Below are 15,392 nucleotides of genomic sequence, written 5' to 3' on the forward strand. Positions count from 1 at the left end.
GACAAATGGACAGACTCAAATTCCTCCCAATTTTAAGCGCTTATAGGCCAAAAACTTAGAAAACACAGCTCAAGTACAACATTAAAGAATCATGTAAATCAGCCTTGAAACTTTTAGAGAGCACTAATTGGCTTTACCGCCGCACTCACAGTTGTACCGCATGTGTGCTGTGAGGTAGCCGGAGGTTAGCAGTGCTAATTAACATCTTTATTTTCATACTCTCAGTCATTGTGCGTCCACATTCCCCTCCGCTGTGGGTTAAAAACAAGGCCCACAAAGGAAATCCCTGAGCTGTTTCTCCCTCCTACCTGACCCTTAACACGATGCTAAAGGATTACATAACCAGGTTAGGAAGGGCCCTTTGTGTCATTGTTAACGTGAATACCGTCTACAACAATACTTGGCTGCTCTGAACTCAACTCTTTTACAAGCTGTCATATTAAAAGTGGGCTGAATGCTTCCTCTTGAGCCTAGTGACCTTGTTTTACTTTAATTGGCGCAGAATCCCGCCTGTGAGGGAAAATAACAAGTGATGCTTCCCCCCCCCCCCTTCCTTTAGCAACATGTAGGCACAAAGCTGCCTCTGATATCAGATGTGCCATTTTCCTGTTGAGAGATTTGAGTTTTCTGCCTCTAAGCTGGCTTAACGAAGCAAGGCTGCACAGGCTCTCTTTGCTTCAAGAAGATGGAGAGAACTGTGCGTTGGGGTAAATGAAAGAGAGAGAGAGCGAGATAGATGGAAGAAATAAGATTAAAACAGAGAGATGAGGGAGGATGGACTAAAAAGAAAGTGATCCATCCTCCCTTCTCGCACAGCTTTTGCCCAGAAGCTGTAAAACACTAACGGCCGGGGAGTCGAGGTCGTAGGCTGCGTTAAATTGCCAAAATTCACATTTAATGAAATAAAACTTAATCTGGATTGGTTTTATTAATGGAATTATCCCCTGAGCCAAATGGAGAAGGAGGGAAGGGGGCAAAACACTTTCAAGTGGAATAATTAAAAGCCCTCTCTCTTTCTCTGGTTAATTAAGACGAACACGCAGCCTCTTGATATCTGCTGTTCAGCTGCACAAGGTGGAACAGACACGCAACACATTTGTTCCTCTCTTTGCTGTATGACGAGGATCAATGTTCAAGCTGGTTTTCCATCTCTGGTCTTTAGGACTTTGTACACTCTAAAAAATATATTATTTTACAGACTTCCCTATTATGTTTAATTCTAGAAAATATCCAGCTAAATCAGAAAAAAATATATTTTACATGTTAACTGTAAAAAAAAAGAAAGAAGAAAGTCAAAACATTGTTTTATTTATTTAACTTTTATTTAACCAAGTTAGTTGAGAATTGATTCTCATTTCCGTACTAGATGTATAGACAATGGTGTCATCGGCATACAGATTGATGTGCAAATTGGCTACAGCATGGGTTGTGTTGCTGATGTAAATGTTAATGAGTGTTGGACCAAGCATTGAACCTTTGGTCCAACACTTTGGGACACCTTTGTGAATTTCTAAAGTGTCTGAGAGAAGATCCCCCACCCTCACTAACTGCAGGCACCCAGAATTATAGCTTCTGAACCAAGTTACACAAGTCTTGAAAAATCAGTATTTCATAATGTTTCCAACAAAATGAAGTGGTCAACACAGTCAACTGCCTTCGCCAAGTCTACAAAAACAGCTGCACAGTATTCTCTGTTGTTGATATCAGCTATAAATAAGGTTCACCTTAAAAATCGATGTTTTTCCAAATGGTAATTAATTCTTTAACAATGTGTAACCCTAAAATTACAACATTTTACTGTATTTACAACTAAAATCTAATTCTGTCATAGGCATTTGCCATTCTTACTACACTAACCCTCAACTATATATATTAAGGATTAGAAAGTGGTACAACAAACAAACAAACAAAAAAAAGATAAAATGATTTAACGGTACACTGTTTTTTTAAAAGGGGTCAAAACTGTGAATCGTGTCCATATCAAAAATATATATTTTTTCAAATAGTAATGAGTTTTATCCATAATGTGTGCCCATGAAATACTGCTGTTTATCTGTAGTTTAATAGGCTAAAAATGTAATTATTTTACTAATTTGCTGTTAATTTTTTTTTTCAAAGATTTCACATTTTTTGGATGTGACAGAATTCCATAATTTTTAATGTATGTGTTTTTTTTAACCTTTGCTGCCAGATTTTTGCATTTTTATTTATTTATTTTTGTTTACAGACTTCTTTTTTACAGCATGGATATTAGATTGGATTTGGGCTTCGTGTCTGTTTTCCTCAACCTTTTGCAATCCTGTTACTTGTGATCTTTCTTTATCTGTTGTGCAGGAAGCAATAAGAGCTAAATGAGAATAGAGAGGTGAGCTGTGTACAAATGGGACTAAAGTTCTGCTGTGTTTTTCCCATCATGTGTTTCAGTTCCTGAGGATCTGTCCCTGGAGGAGAGGGATGAGCTATCAAACATTCGGCGGAGGAAGAGAGAGCTGCTCGATGATATTGAGGTGTGTGTTTGCACATGTAACTGTATCTACAGGATGCATTAGGAAGACCTCTGCTCTTTAGAGATTATTGTAACATCCCGATTTTTCCAATAAATGTCATGTATATATTAATATTGTTGCTGTTAAATGAATAAAAAAAGCAATCAGTATGCACTTAATATAGTTAGTCATTATCTATGGCCTCTTATTTTTATTTGCTTTGCCCATCTGCCGCCGCTCTGCGAGTCTATTTGCATGCAGTAAGTAATGCAAATAGACCTACAGTACTGTGCATCTTTGCTCACCCAGTTTGCTCATAAAAGTGATGAACTGTCCGCTGCATACAGCTCATTCTAAGCCTCATTTCATGCTGCGGGCTTCACATTGTTTCAGTGTAAAGAAAGAAAACCAACAGCTTTGCTCTCTTTCTATCTTAGAGGTTGAAGTTTGAGATAGCAGAAGTCATGACGGAGATCGAGCAGCTGACGTGTGTTGGAGAAAGGTAGGTGACTGAAAGGGAGATGCTTTGTTTATATTTATTTAGTTTGGGTATATAATACTAACTTGTCCAATATATTCACGGTAGTTCACTTAATCTTCTCTTGTTGGCTTTAATTAGTGCGGGCAGACTTGCCTAGAACCTGGTATTGTCTATAAATTCATCTAGAAACACAATAACACCAGGCCTCAAGCAATGACATTCTTTTTTGTTATTAATTCAATGACTCATTTGGTATTTCCATGTTCTTTTGATCTTTTTAGATGTTAAATTATATTTTCTGGTGAATTTTATTGTGCATTTAATGGCAGAAATGTGTCCTGAAGTCTCTCTGCTCGACTGATTATTGAATCTGAGTACTTTTCTGATTATTAATGAGTTTTTTTTAACTGATTCCTAATAAAATAGATGAACTGTGTGCTACTTTGGCTCTGATGCAGCCTCAACCTTTTGCAGTCCTGTTACTTCTGATCTTTTACTGAAACATATGGAAAAAAAATAATTCAGTTAAGTTTTGTGTTTGTGTTTCCCTAAATTTTGGCACCAAAATTTTCATTTTCACTGTAAATGTAAATCTTTCTCAATTATAGTATCCAAGTTTCAGAGTTTCTCCTTTATTGCATTTTAATAGTAATCAGTACCAGTCCTGAGAATACCATGTTAGTTGACCCCGAAAGAAAATGTACATATATTGAATCCGGAATCCTTCTGCTTTGACTGAAAAGTAATTTTATAAAATGCAGAATCTAAAACACCCAGTAGAAAACAACAACAACAACAACAAAAGTAGAATAGATTTTTAGAATGATGCTGTTTCACACGTCATTAAAAAGCCCATAAAATGCCATCAAATACAAGAACATGACCTTTGTAATCTCTACACTGCTACATAACAGTAATATTGGTTTTTTTTTTACCTTTAGCTCTAAATAGACTTCACAGGAACTGCAGCTCTTGTTTGACTCGTTGCCGGCATTTAAGTTGGGTTTAGGATTTGCATGTTTGGTCAGTCAGCTCAATAACAAGCTGCTTTTTGTTCTGGATGGTATAAAAGATGTGATAAAGCAGCTGTACCTGGACAGGATGGGACTATATATGGGTGCACGGTTGCCATATCAACCATATCTACCTGGCTGTTTGTATAGATAAGTTATTACACTTTTCGTTAAAATGAAATGTCACCAGCACCGTTCTGCAGCACATAAGGGTTTGAACAATCAATGTAGCGTCTTTGATCTTATAAATCAATCAGCCGTGCTCTGCTTTGATAAATCGTTGGGAGTCCACGGTGTGTTTTATTTGTCAGTAAGGTCATGTCTGCTCTGTCTGTCACCTTCATTACACACATTTCATGTCTGTCGATGTGTTTTATTGGGCTTGTGTGTATGTTTTAGAGATTAGAGTCAAGCAGGGACACACATTCACATAATGAGTGCAACAGATGTGGTAGGAAATAATCTCTTCAGTAAATTATGATGTTTGACATCGAGATGCTTAACAATCTGTCATGTTTAGTGTTGTTTAAGGTAAATAAAGTAAGTCTCTGTGTGAAATTTGTGTTCCAGTAAAACATCCCAGAGAAACAAACAGATCGCCATGGGCAGGAAGAAATTCAATATGGATCCCAAAAAGGTACTCGCCTGTGTTATTTGAGTTTTTCATTTTATTTTTTTTGGTTCTGTAAGAGCCTCATGCTTCCATCATAAACCACCACAGCGTCTCGGCAGCCTTGACATGAATGATTTTCTGTGCCGGAGTGAAGAGCGATCCATTCTCAGCTGTGAAATCTTGTCAGTTTCCATCATCCAGCCGTGATTGAGATGAACAGCCATCCTGTTTCCTCCTCTTCCTCTCCAGGGAATCCAGTTCCTGCTGGAGAACGACCTCCTTCAGCACACTCCCGAAGACATCGCTCAGTTCCTCTACAAAGGCGAGGGCCTCAACAAGACCGTCATCGGAGACTACTTAGGCGAGCGGTGAGACAGAGCATCTATCAGGCGGAGGGAGTAAGGCCTCCTTACGAGAGATTTACGCCCACCTCTGTGATTAAAGAAGGAAATTATGGACTGGATTTACTGATTAAAGAGGGAGAACATGATTGACCCCCCCTCCAACATAAATCTTTGAGGCAGTGTGGGTGTTTTGTCATAGTCCACTCATGTGGAGTTATAGCTGGTAGTAAAACAAGCATCCAGTTCGTCACATCTCAGGCCAGACTGCTGGGTAATGAAGAAAGTGCAAAGTCCTGCCACTGTCTGAGACAGCCATGAGACTAGGGAGATGGATGGTGTTATCTGGAGGTGAGATGAGATAGACACACCATATATAACAGAGGCAAATGAAACTGAGCCAAAACCAAGAAGAGGGAGGTGCAAGAGAATGAGCATCAAAGGTTTAGTTTATAAAAGAAACACTAATTATGACACTCATCATTGCATATGTGGAGCATATGAGCTCAAATTTACTTCACCACTAATATCTCTGGAGTAATATAGTACCAGCTGATATACATATACTGGTCAGGGTGATGCCTGCAGTGAGCAAAGATTATGTAAATTTTCAAGATGCTCTTTGTGATTGATTGATGATCTTTGAGCAGACAGAACTGCAAATGCCACCAGAGAAATGTCACAGAGAAAATAAGAATCACAAACATCTCGAAGGCTCGTAGAATAATTAGTAGTCTGATTTTGTTGCGTACAATAACAAAATGTCATTGAAGAACTTGACAAACTTGATTTTTAAAGAGAGAACAAGATGACTCCTAAAAATAATTGAGAGCGGCATTCATGCAAAAGTAAAATTATAGAATTAAAGGTTCAGTGGATGCCGGGTGCACTGGCCACACCCTCCTTTGGTGCTTAATGTATAGTCACAGAGGCTTTGTACATGAGTGCCTGCAAAAAATAATCCAGTCACAACCATTATCCCACTTTAGATTAGCCAAATGCATTGAATGGCTGCAGCGAGTATTTGCTAGCCCAAATAACCTTAAATTCACTTCGATATATATAATCAGTTCCGCTCAGTGTGTCTGTGTCCACCCCTGGATGAACTGGAGCAAACACACAAAACCTGGACAGAACAGACAGAAGTGGAGATGAAGCAGAGGGAGGCCTCAAAGCAGCAGTACAGAGTCTGACACATAGCTGAAATACATAAATTACAGTACAAATATCATAGTAATACTTGGTTTTTCAATTCTTTTCATTTTTGGAGCAGTGGCTTAATGCAGCGGATTGCACTTGTGCTTTGACAGTACAGCATCAAAGCTCACTCTCACTGTGTCTTTTGGCATGAGGAGGCCAGTGGTTTCAAAGGGAGGGACTCACATGCACTAGCATGCATGTCTTCATTATCTATTCAGGACACCATTACTCTGCATTGTGTTTTTCATTCTTACATTGCAGACGGTTATTTTCCGCTATATTAATTCTATATTCATGCCTAACATTTCGCATAGTGCACCTTCAAAGTGAACTAACTAGGGGAAAAATCTTAGCATTTCAAAGCTGTTACAGATGTCAGTGTACCCACTGTAACTCTGGCATGCTCAGATGTGGTATCTTATGGAAGCATGTTTGTGGTGTCTGCAATGTTCAAGCGCCTGAACATATGTACCATCTACAAGTCCTTGCAGCCAAAAACACATACAAGATACAGGAGAATCACATTCTAGCTGTCATTTTCAGGTAATAGTTTATCTGCAGGTGATGAATGAATCCGCATTTTTGGCCGGCTTCCCTCCACTCATGGACACGATCCAAGCTAAATTTGGAGCTAGGTTTGAACTGCTGTGCGAACAAGCTAAATGAAATGTCGTTTTGTCTACCGGCATGGAGAATGTTTGGCAAAAGTAATGTAGCAAAAGCTGGAATATTCAGACCCTTTGCTCTGCTGTCTGACCCTCACTGTATTTTAGTTCATGCAGGAAATCAAAACTGTGCTAGCTTACCTGAGTACAACTGCTGCTTGTGCATCAGTGGACAGATGTAGTCTGACAACAGCTTAATCAATGAACATACACTGTGAATGAGGCTGAAGGGCAGAGAGAGGGGACTCTGGGGACTCCTCTCAGTGCCAATAGGCTTTATTCAAGGAGCATCATCAAAGAGGCCACCTACCACTGGAAATCACACTAAACGCAGGCTGAGGGTTTACGCTCAGTAATTATCACTAATTAAGCTTATGCAAGAAGCAGGAACCTATCATTACATGCTGAGCGGAGCGGGAGATGAAGAGGGGAAAAACAGGAGGGGGGACCCAGCGAAAGGAGATGGAGCTGTGGGAAGAGATTTCTGGCGACTTTTTTATGTTCCTGTATAAATGAACTTTGTTTGTCGCATACAGTACCCTCACTGTTACCACCCATATGCAATTTTTGTGGCAGCTTTACAAACAGCACTCTGTGTTTCAAGTTTCTGTGTGATGAAAGAGCCTACAGCAATATCACATAACTCTCACAGGACAGGATTCATTTTATTTGGGTGCAGACGACAGTATAAGGCACAATGCGTTCGCAAACACTATGCAGACTCAGAAACACAAATAAGCGCGAAGGAAACCACCCCAAGTCATCCTCAGAATGATCCAAGAATGTTATTGCAATAAGAGTTTGTTGTTAGTTTCTGGTGAGCCAGTGTCGTTCTACGAAAAACACAAAAAAGTTAGAAAATTCCCAGTCTGATTTTGAACAATAGACAATACAAAGACGGGCCAGGATCACGGACTTTGGCGTACAATAAATATGATCAGAGAGAAGCTGTGACCGCAGTCTGACAGCAACTGTTGACTTTTCCTCTGAAAAGCCTCCAATAGCCAAACAGACCTCTGACAGAAAGGAGCCTGTGTGGGTGTTTAGCTGTTTTTCATCAGGCCTGCACACCGTTCCTCCCCAGCCCTCGGGGTGGAGAGACACTCGGCATCGGCCAGCTGTTTCAATTGCTTCCAGACCTGCACAGCGTCTGATATGAATAAGGGCACAAACACGATAGGAATGCAGAGAAAAGGGAATTCAGGTTGAGAAATTTTCATGGAATAAATATGGTTTTCCCCACCCTGTCTACTGAGCTGTTTGCAGAGGGGTTATGATATCTTGTGGATAGTACTGTGAAAAGAAATGGCTAAAATGTTGAACTATAGTGGAAACCTGAGTTTTTTTTTGTTCTTTTCCACCAGGGATGACTTCAACATCAAGGTGCTTCAGGCTTTTGTGGAGCTGCATGAGTTTGCAGACCTAAACCTCGTCCAAGCACTACGGTCAGAGGAGTGATTAGCACAAATACTGAAAAAGAAGTTATAATAATTCCAACGGCTTACATTGTGTGCACTCTAACACCTCTGTCTTGTATCTGTAGGCAGTTTCTGTGGAGTTTCCGTTTGCCAGGTGAAGCCCAGAAGATTGACCGTATGATGGAAGCCTTTGCCTCACGGTACTGCCAGTGTAACCCTGGAGTCTTCCAGTCGACAGGTCAGAGTCACAGCAGGTCTTTGTAGTTTCAGGCTTGTCAGATGAGCTCCAGTTCATCCTCTTTATCACCACCAGCCATTTCCAAATTTCATTACAACCTGGACATTACTGGACACTATCATTTGTATGAAAGCAAATATTACAATGTATTTTTTCATACAATTGTCCAGTCAGTGTTTAAGACAGTTTGGTAAAATTTTCATTATTATTAAGTCTGAGAAGTTTGGAGGGGAAAATCATTTTGGTGGCGCTATGAACAACTCATAGACATCTGAATGTGACCCTGATTTCACACTGTGTCTTGTAAGAAGCCATAAAGTTTGGAAACATGCTGTACTATACTGAACCTATCTATATCCAATATTTAGCTAACTATTTTAAGTAGTTATGGGTTATTTTTAGTAAGTGTTAGCTATTTTAACCATTTGATCTATTACTTTTAGCAAATTGTTACTTTTAATTAACCATTTAATCCATTTAAGCTGCTTATTACTTTCAGCTAGCATGTTACTTTTAGTTGTTTTTTACTTTTAGCTAACACATTTTCCATAAATTTTAGTTGCTTAATATTCACTTTTTTTTAGCAAAATATTCCTTTTAGATAATCATACAATCCATATTACTTAATTTGAGCTAGTATTATTCTATTATTTATAGCTTGTTATTAATTTTAGCTAACATTTATCCTATTACTTTGAGTTGTATATTAATTTTAGCTAACATTTATTCTATTGCCTTTAACTGCGTATTCATTTTACCTAGCATTTATTCTATTACTTGTAACTGTTTTTTTTACAAGTATTGTAAGCTAACATTGCTTTTTGGCTGTATATTAATTTTAGCTAACATTAATTCTATCACCTTTAGCTACACATCCATTACATTAGTTTTAGTTGCTTATTGTTCATAAATATCCATTTAATCCACAACTTTTATGTATTACTTTGAGCTAACCATTTAATCCATTACATTCAGGTGTTTAATAATGTTTTCTAACCTTTTATTCCGCTACATTTATTTCTAGCTAATTAGATCAATCATTAATCCACTACTTTCAGCTAACTGCTTTGCTTTTTTTTGCTATTTGTGTTTCATGCACTGACACTGCTGACTTTTTAAATCAAATCATAATCAGTTTAATGAAATTTGGCTGATTTTCCTAATTGGAAACTGTAAAAGTATGAAACGGCCTCGGGTACGAGTAGTCCTGATTGTGAATCACGGGGATAAACAATAGCTGGCTTGTCTGTATATAGTGCACTGACTAGCAGTCTAGTCTAATGTGCCAACAGAAATACTGCCTGGGGGTCTATTAGAGGATGCATGAGTGATGGCCTGTTTTTTTCTAATGCATTTTAGTCATTAAGCCAAAGAGTTACTGTAACTAAAGCTCAGTGAGGACTAACCAGATTAAAAGTGACTGCAGATTCCAGGTTGGGCTACTGTAGCAGATGAGCAAACAAGCAGCAACAAACAAGAGTCATCCATTATTCAGGAATGCTCAACCTGACCGAGTGATACACGGACTTGTGATCAACAAAACCTACAACTACAACAGTCAGTGAATAATTGAAGAGGTTTCAGAGTGACCTATTGTTAACAATATTGTAGAAGGAGCATGTGGCCCGTAGAGGCCGGATACTCTAAAGTTATGTGCCCAAGCCAGTGGACAACCTGCTGAGCTACAGCTGGGAAAATACAAATGCTAAAATGTAAAAATGAACAGTGATTCACCTGCACACGGGGAATTTTTGGCAGAGAGTGATAACATGTAGGATAAAAGCCTCCAAAATGATTCAGCTTGACCTTGTCAGCGCGAGTCTGCAGTTTGATGAATTAAGTGCGCTTCTTTCTTCAGTGGTTCCATAAAGTCTGAAGTGCAATCTGCGCATAGGTATGCATGCATATTTATGTGTTTGAGAGTCGGTCGGTGTGGGTGCAGGGCAGATTTCAGCACAGGGTCTTATGCGTTTCAGCAACCGTGCACATCAAAGACCTCTAATTACCACAAGCATAAGAAACGTGTTTGTCTCTTCATCCTGCTCATCAGTTTTTTCTTTTGACTACGCTGACATTCCTCTTGCTTCAGCACCTCTTTCCCCACACTGTGTACAAAGCTCCTTTTTTTTATAGAGGAGCAGGCAGACAATAGGCAGCACAGGACAATCAGGACCAAAGTGTGTCAGAGTGAGCAGACAGACAGAGGGGAATGAATGATTCATTTACAGGCAGCCACTGGCCCGTGTGAGTCTGAACATTAACGCGCAGTAGAGAGACTGTAAACCCGTCTTCCCCCCGCAGACACATTTCTCTCGCAGACACACGCATTTTTCAAATGAAGCCTGAAAGATATTAAAAGACAATTTGGAAAAACTGAAGTAGAAAGAAGTATGCTTGTCATTTCTCTGTCTGACACTGAGGAAATGCCTTTAAATTGTTTACAAGAGAAAAAAATCCATCTTTGGAAGCTTTAGAGTGCAAATAGAAATATGACAAATAAATATGTGTAAGAAGAAATGGAAATACACGAAATACGACTATATGCTGATGACACCATGTTATATGTTCTCAGGCCTATCCTGTGTTTTGTTGTGTGGCTTATTTTCTTGTCAGAAAAACATAGATATTCAGATACACAGTGGGTGTTACCACCAGGTGTAAACGTGTTGTAAATCACTTGTTCTCCCAGATACCTGCTACGTGTTGTCGTTTGCCATCATCATGCTGAACACCAGCCTTCATAACCCCAATGTCAGAGACAAGCCCCCAGTCGAGCGTTTTATCTCCATGAACAGAGGCATCAATGAGGGAGGGGATCTGCCAGAGGAGCTTCTCAGGGTGAGGATTTGTATGTAATGAGTTTGCATGTGTGGTGATTGATATCTGTGATCACTATGTCACATGCGCTCCATACGAATGCAGCATTTCCATCGCTCTTTCCCAGTTTGATTAATAGTTTCCCCTCCTCCGTCTGCAGAACCTTTACGACAGCATCAAAAACGAGCCCTTCAAAATCCCAGAGGACGACGGGAACGATCTGACGCACACATTCTTCAACCCTGACAGAGAAGGCTGGCTCTTAAAACTCGGTATGTGCATTCAGAGTCGCAGAAGTAACCTTGATGATGTTGATTTCTGTCAGCAGAGCCTTAACATCACTTTGATGAGACGTGATTTTAATTTTCCTGCTGAACTATGTGTTTATTTATGTTGTGCGTGACTTCTAGTTTTTAGGTGGCCATGCTGAAGGTCGACAGCTCTTGGGCAGCAAAAACTTCACTGTTAAGTAAAATATGTGAAATAAATTCATTTCAAAATAGAGAAAGCAGTGAATAGCTGTGTTATGCCATCCAACTTCACATAACTGCTCTGCCTGAGTTTAATTTGCTTCACAAAACAGGTGAGGGATGATTTCAGTCAGCCAGGAGAGGACTGAGAACAATGTGAAGGCAAATTTGTGGTTTCCACATCTCTGTACACAGACTGATGTAAAAAGCAGACAATGGATGCAATTCTATTCATATTACAGCAGGTACAGATCAGTGTTTTGCAGTCAGTCACATTGCTCCTCATATTTAGCACAAAGAAAGACATAAAAGACTGACTTTGCACTTTTTAACAGGATATAGCAGTTAGTTACAAATCTGACAGTAGGATCGTGTCAGTGATTATTCCTGAGGTGTGTCGAGCACAGTGGGTGGACACAGCATCGGATATGTGGAGGATTTAGAACTTCCCGCTGTGTTGATGGAAAATGTGGCGTCCTGCAGCGACTACTTCAACTACAACTCTTTAAACGATGAATTAGAAAAGTGTGGATGACTGAGGATCTCCTTGTACGGACTCTCCTCATAACAAGCATTTGTTTCTAGCATGTTTTGTTTTACTTCCATAGGCACAGTTGGCACACTTGCAGGGCATACAGTCCATACCATGAAGTTTACATCATGGACACCCTTGCAGATACATGTTGAAAGCATGATTTGGCCTTTTGTAGTCACCAAACTACAGCACCACTTGATTTGTGATAATGTGCAAAGGATTTTTTTTTTTCTGTGACCAGGTGCTAAATCTTCAGTTGCTCATAGGCTAAGTTGGAGATTGTAATCCAGTATACTTTTTGTGAATATCTCCTCAGAGTCCACTGGCTGTCTGATCTGAAAAACAATGCAATTTTGGTGCAAATTTCTAGCTCTGTAAATGGGAAACAATTAGCCTAGCCGTGTTAGACAACCCACGGCAACGAATTTAATTCTCTGCCAGGGTGGGTCTAGTTACCCTCCATAAGGCTCGAGGCTGGATGCTCTTAAAACTGGCCGGACGAATCACCATGAAGTGTAGAGTCAGAAGGCGGGCGTAACGAAGTGACGACAGAGGCGTGACGATTCTGACAGAAACAACCGGCGCACAATAAACAGTTATCTTTCGACTCGGCTTTGGCCACAGCCCTTAAAGATTTGAAGCTAAAATTCAACTTGAAAGATAAACAAAGGACGGCACTGAAGTGTTTCATTGAGAAGAAAGACGTATTTGGACTTATGCCGACGGGATATGGCAAATCCTTAACATACCAGTTGGCTCCGCGGCTCCGCTGGTTGGGAAGCTAATGGGACTTAGCCACAATCCGCCGGTGCTCTAGGAACTACGTCAGCCTATTCGTTGCATTGATTGGTTGTATACTTACCCAACTGCTGCAGAGGAATTTGATAGACAACCTTTTAGCCTGCCTCCCTCCCTGTCGAGCTTCCCTAGACCCTTGTGCCGTCAGAAACATGGGTCTAGCATGGCTAGGCTAGGAAACAATGTGACTAGGACCGATCTTCACAAAACTATTCCAGCACAGGACAGGGAGAAGAGGAGGGGAATGGGAAATTGAGGGAAATGCTAACTGTCTAAACATGCTAGCTTAATGTTTTCCTCAAAATAGCAGACTCAACCTTTAACATTGTGCATTCTAGCATTGCCACAGTAGCAGGAGTTAACAGTTATGTTAAAACACAAGAGCCTGAGTGATGCTGAGTCCAATTTTTAGCAAGCACAAAATTCCGCGCGCACAGATGGCATAAATTGGTGCATGAGCATTCACCAGAATGCAGAAATCACAGTATTCTTAAGGACACTCAAACTTCGTGTCATTGTTTATTAATTTCCCAGCAATGCATTTTACAAATTAGTTGAATTGTACCTGACTACAAAGACACCACTTGACTCCGCACCACTGTCTGCTCAGCTTTGACACTCTGCTACATGTGCTGCTGCAGAGTCAGAGCTGCTCGGCTGAACAAACTATGTGACAACGCCATTTCTTAGTTACACGAGACATCTTTCTATGCATTATGTTCTGCTAAAAGATTAAAATTTTTCACTAAGTTCATATATAATGATACAGATATACATACACACGTGGACAAAATTGTTGGTACCCCTCAGTTAAAGAAGGAAAAACCCACAATTCTCACTGAAATCACTTGAAACTCACAAAAGTAACAATAAATAAAAATTTATTGAAAATTAAATAATCAAAATCAGCCATTACTTTTGAATTGCTGATTAACATAATTATTTAAAAAAAACAAACTAATGAAACAGGCCTGGACAAAAATGATGGTACCTCTATAAAAGATTGAAAACTATTTGACCAGAGTGACATGATTAACTCAGGTGTGTCATTTAATTGACATCACAGGTGTTTCCAAACTCATAATCAGTCAGTCTGCCTATTTAAAGGGAGACAAGTAGTCACCCTGCTGTTTGGTGAAAAGGTGTGTACCACACTGAACATGGACAACAGAAAGCGAAGGAGAGAATTGTCCCAGGACATCCGAAAAAAAATGATAGACAAACATCTTAAAGGTAAAGGCTATAAGACCATCTCTAAACAGCTTGAAGTTCCTGTGACAACAGTGGCTCATATTATTCAGAAGTTCAAGACCCACGGGACAGTAGCCAACCTCCCTGGACGTGGCCGCAAGAGGAAAATTGATGACAAATTGAAGAGACGGATCGTTGGAATTGTATCCAAAGAGCCCAGAGCAACCTCCAAAGAAATTAAAGGTGAACTCAAAGGCCAAGGTACATCAGTGTCAGATCGCACCATTCGTCGTTGTTTGAGCCAAAGTGGACTTCATGGGAGACGACCGAGGAGGACACCACTGCTGAAAAAAACTCATAAAAAAGCCAGACTGGAATTTGCAAAAATGCATGTTGACAAGCCACAAAGCTTCTGGGAGAATGTCCTTTGGACAGATGAGACCAAACTGGAGCTTTTTGGTAAGGCACATCAACTCTATGTTCATAGACTCAAAAACCAAGCATACGAAGAAAAGAACACTGTCCCTACGGTGAAACATGGAGGAGGCTCAGTAATGTTTTGGGGCTGCTTTGCTGCATCTGGCACAGGGTGTCTTGAAAGTGTGCAAGGTACGATGAAATCTGAAGACTATCAAGGCATTCTGGAGAGAAATGTGCTGCCTAGTGTCAGAAAGCTTGGTCTCAGTCGCAGGTCATGGGTCTTCCAACAGGACAACGATCCAAAACACACAGCCAAAAACACCCAAGAATGGCTGAGAGAAAAGCGTTGGACTATTCTAAAGTGGCCTTCTATGAGCCCAGATCTGAATCCCATTGAACATATGTGGAAGGAGCTGAAACATGCCATTTGGAGAAGACCCCCATCAAACCTGAGACAACTGGAGCTGTTTGCTCATGAGGAGTGGGCCAAAATACCTGTTGACAGCTGCAGAACGCTCATTGACAAATACAGAAATCGTTTAATTGCAGTGATTGCCTCAAAAGGTTGTGCAACAAAATATTAAGTTATGGGTACCATCATTTTTGTCCAGCCCTATTTCATTAGTTTGTTTTTTTAAATAATTATGTTAATCAACAATTCAAAAGTGATGGCTGATTTTGATTATTTAATTTTCAATAAATTTTT

At 39.9% G+C, this 15,392-nt stretch overlaps 1 protein-coding gene across 1 annotated transcript in view; it reads left to right on the top strand.

Annotated features, from left to right (window-relative positions):
• The window catches only part of LOC110953565 (cytohesin-3), a 45,068-nt gene that overhangs the window by 17,988 nt on the left and 11,688 nt on the right, over positions 1 to 15,392 (top strand). Inside the window, exons 2-9 of the mRNA XM_022197646.2 lie at positions 2,425 to 2,507; positions 2,924 to 2,988; positions 4,551 to 4,617; positions 4,843 to 4,961; positions 8,164 to 8,244; positions 8,343 to 8,455; positions 11,145 to 11,293; positions 11,433 to 11,544. Coding sequence (XP_022053338.1) covers positions 2,425 to 2,507; positions 2,924 to 2,988; positions 4,551 to 4,617; positions 4,843 to 4,961; positions 8,164 to 8,244; positions 8,343 to 8,455; positions 11,145 to 11,293; positions 11,433 to 11,544 — 789 coding nt within the window. The remainder of the gene's footprint in view (positions 1 to 2,424; positions 2,508 to 2,923; positions 2,989 to 4,550; positions 4,618 to 4,842; positions 4,962 to 8,163; positions 8,245 to 8,342; positions 8,456 to 11,144; positions 11,294 to 11,432; positions 11,545 to 15,392) is intronic.

The sequence above is a fragment of the Acanthochromis polyacanthus genome, chromosome 19 (assembly GCF_021347895.1).
Source record: "Acanthochromis polyacanthus isolate Apoly-LR-REF ecotype Palm Island chromosome 19, KAUST_Apoly_ChrSc, whole genome shotgun sequence".
NCBI lineage: Eukaryota > Metazoa > Chordata > Actinopteri > Pomacentridae > Acanthochromis > Acanthochromis polyacanthus.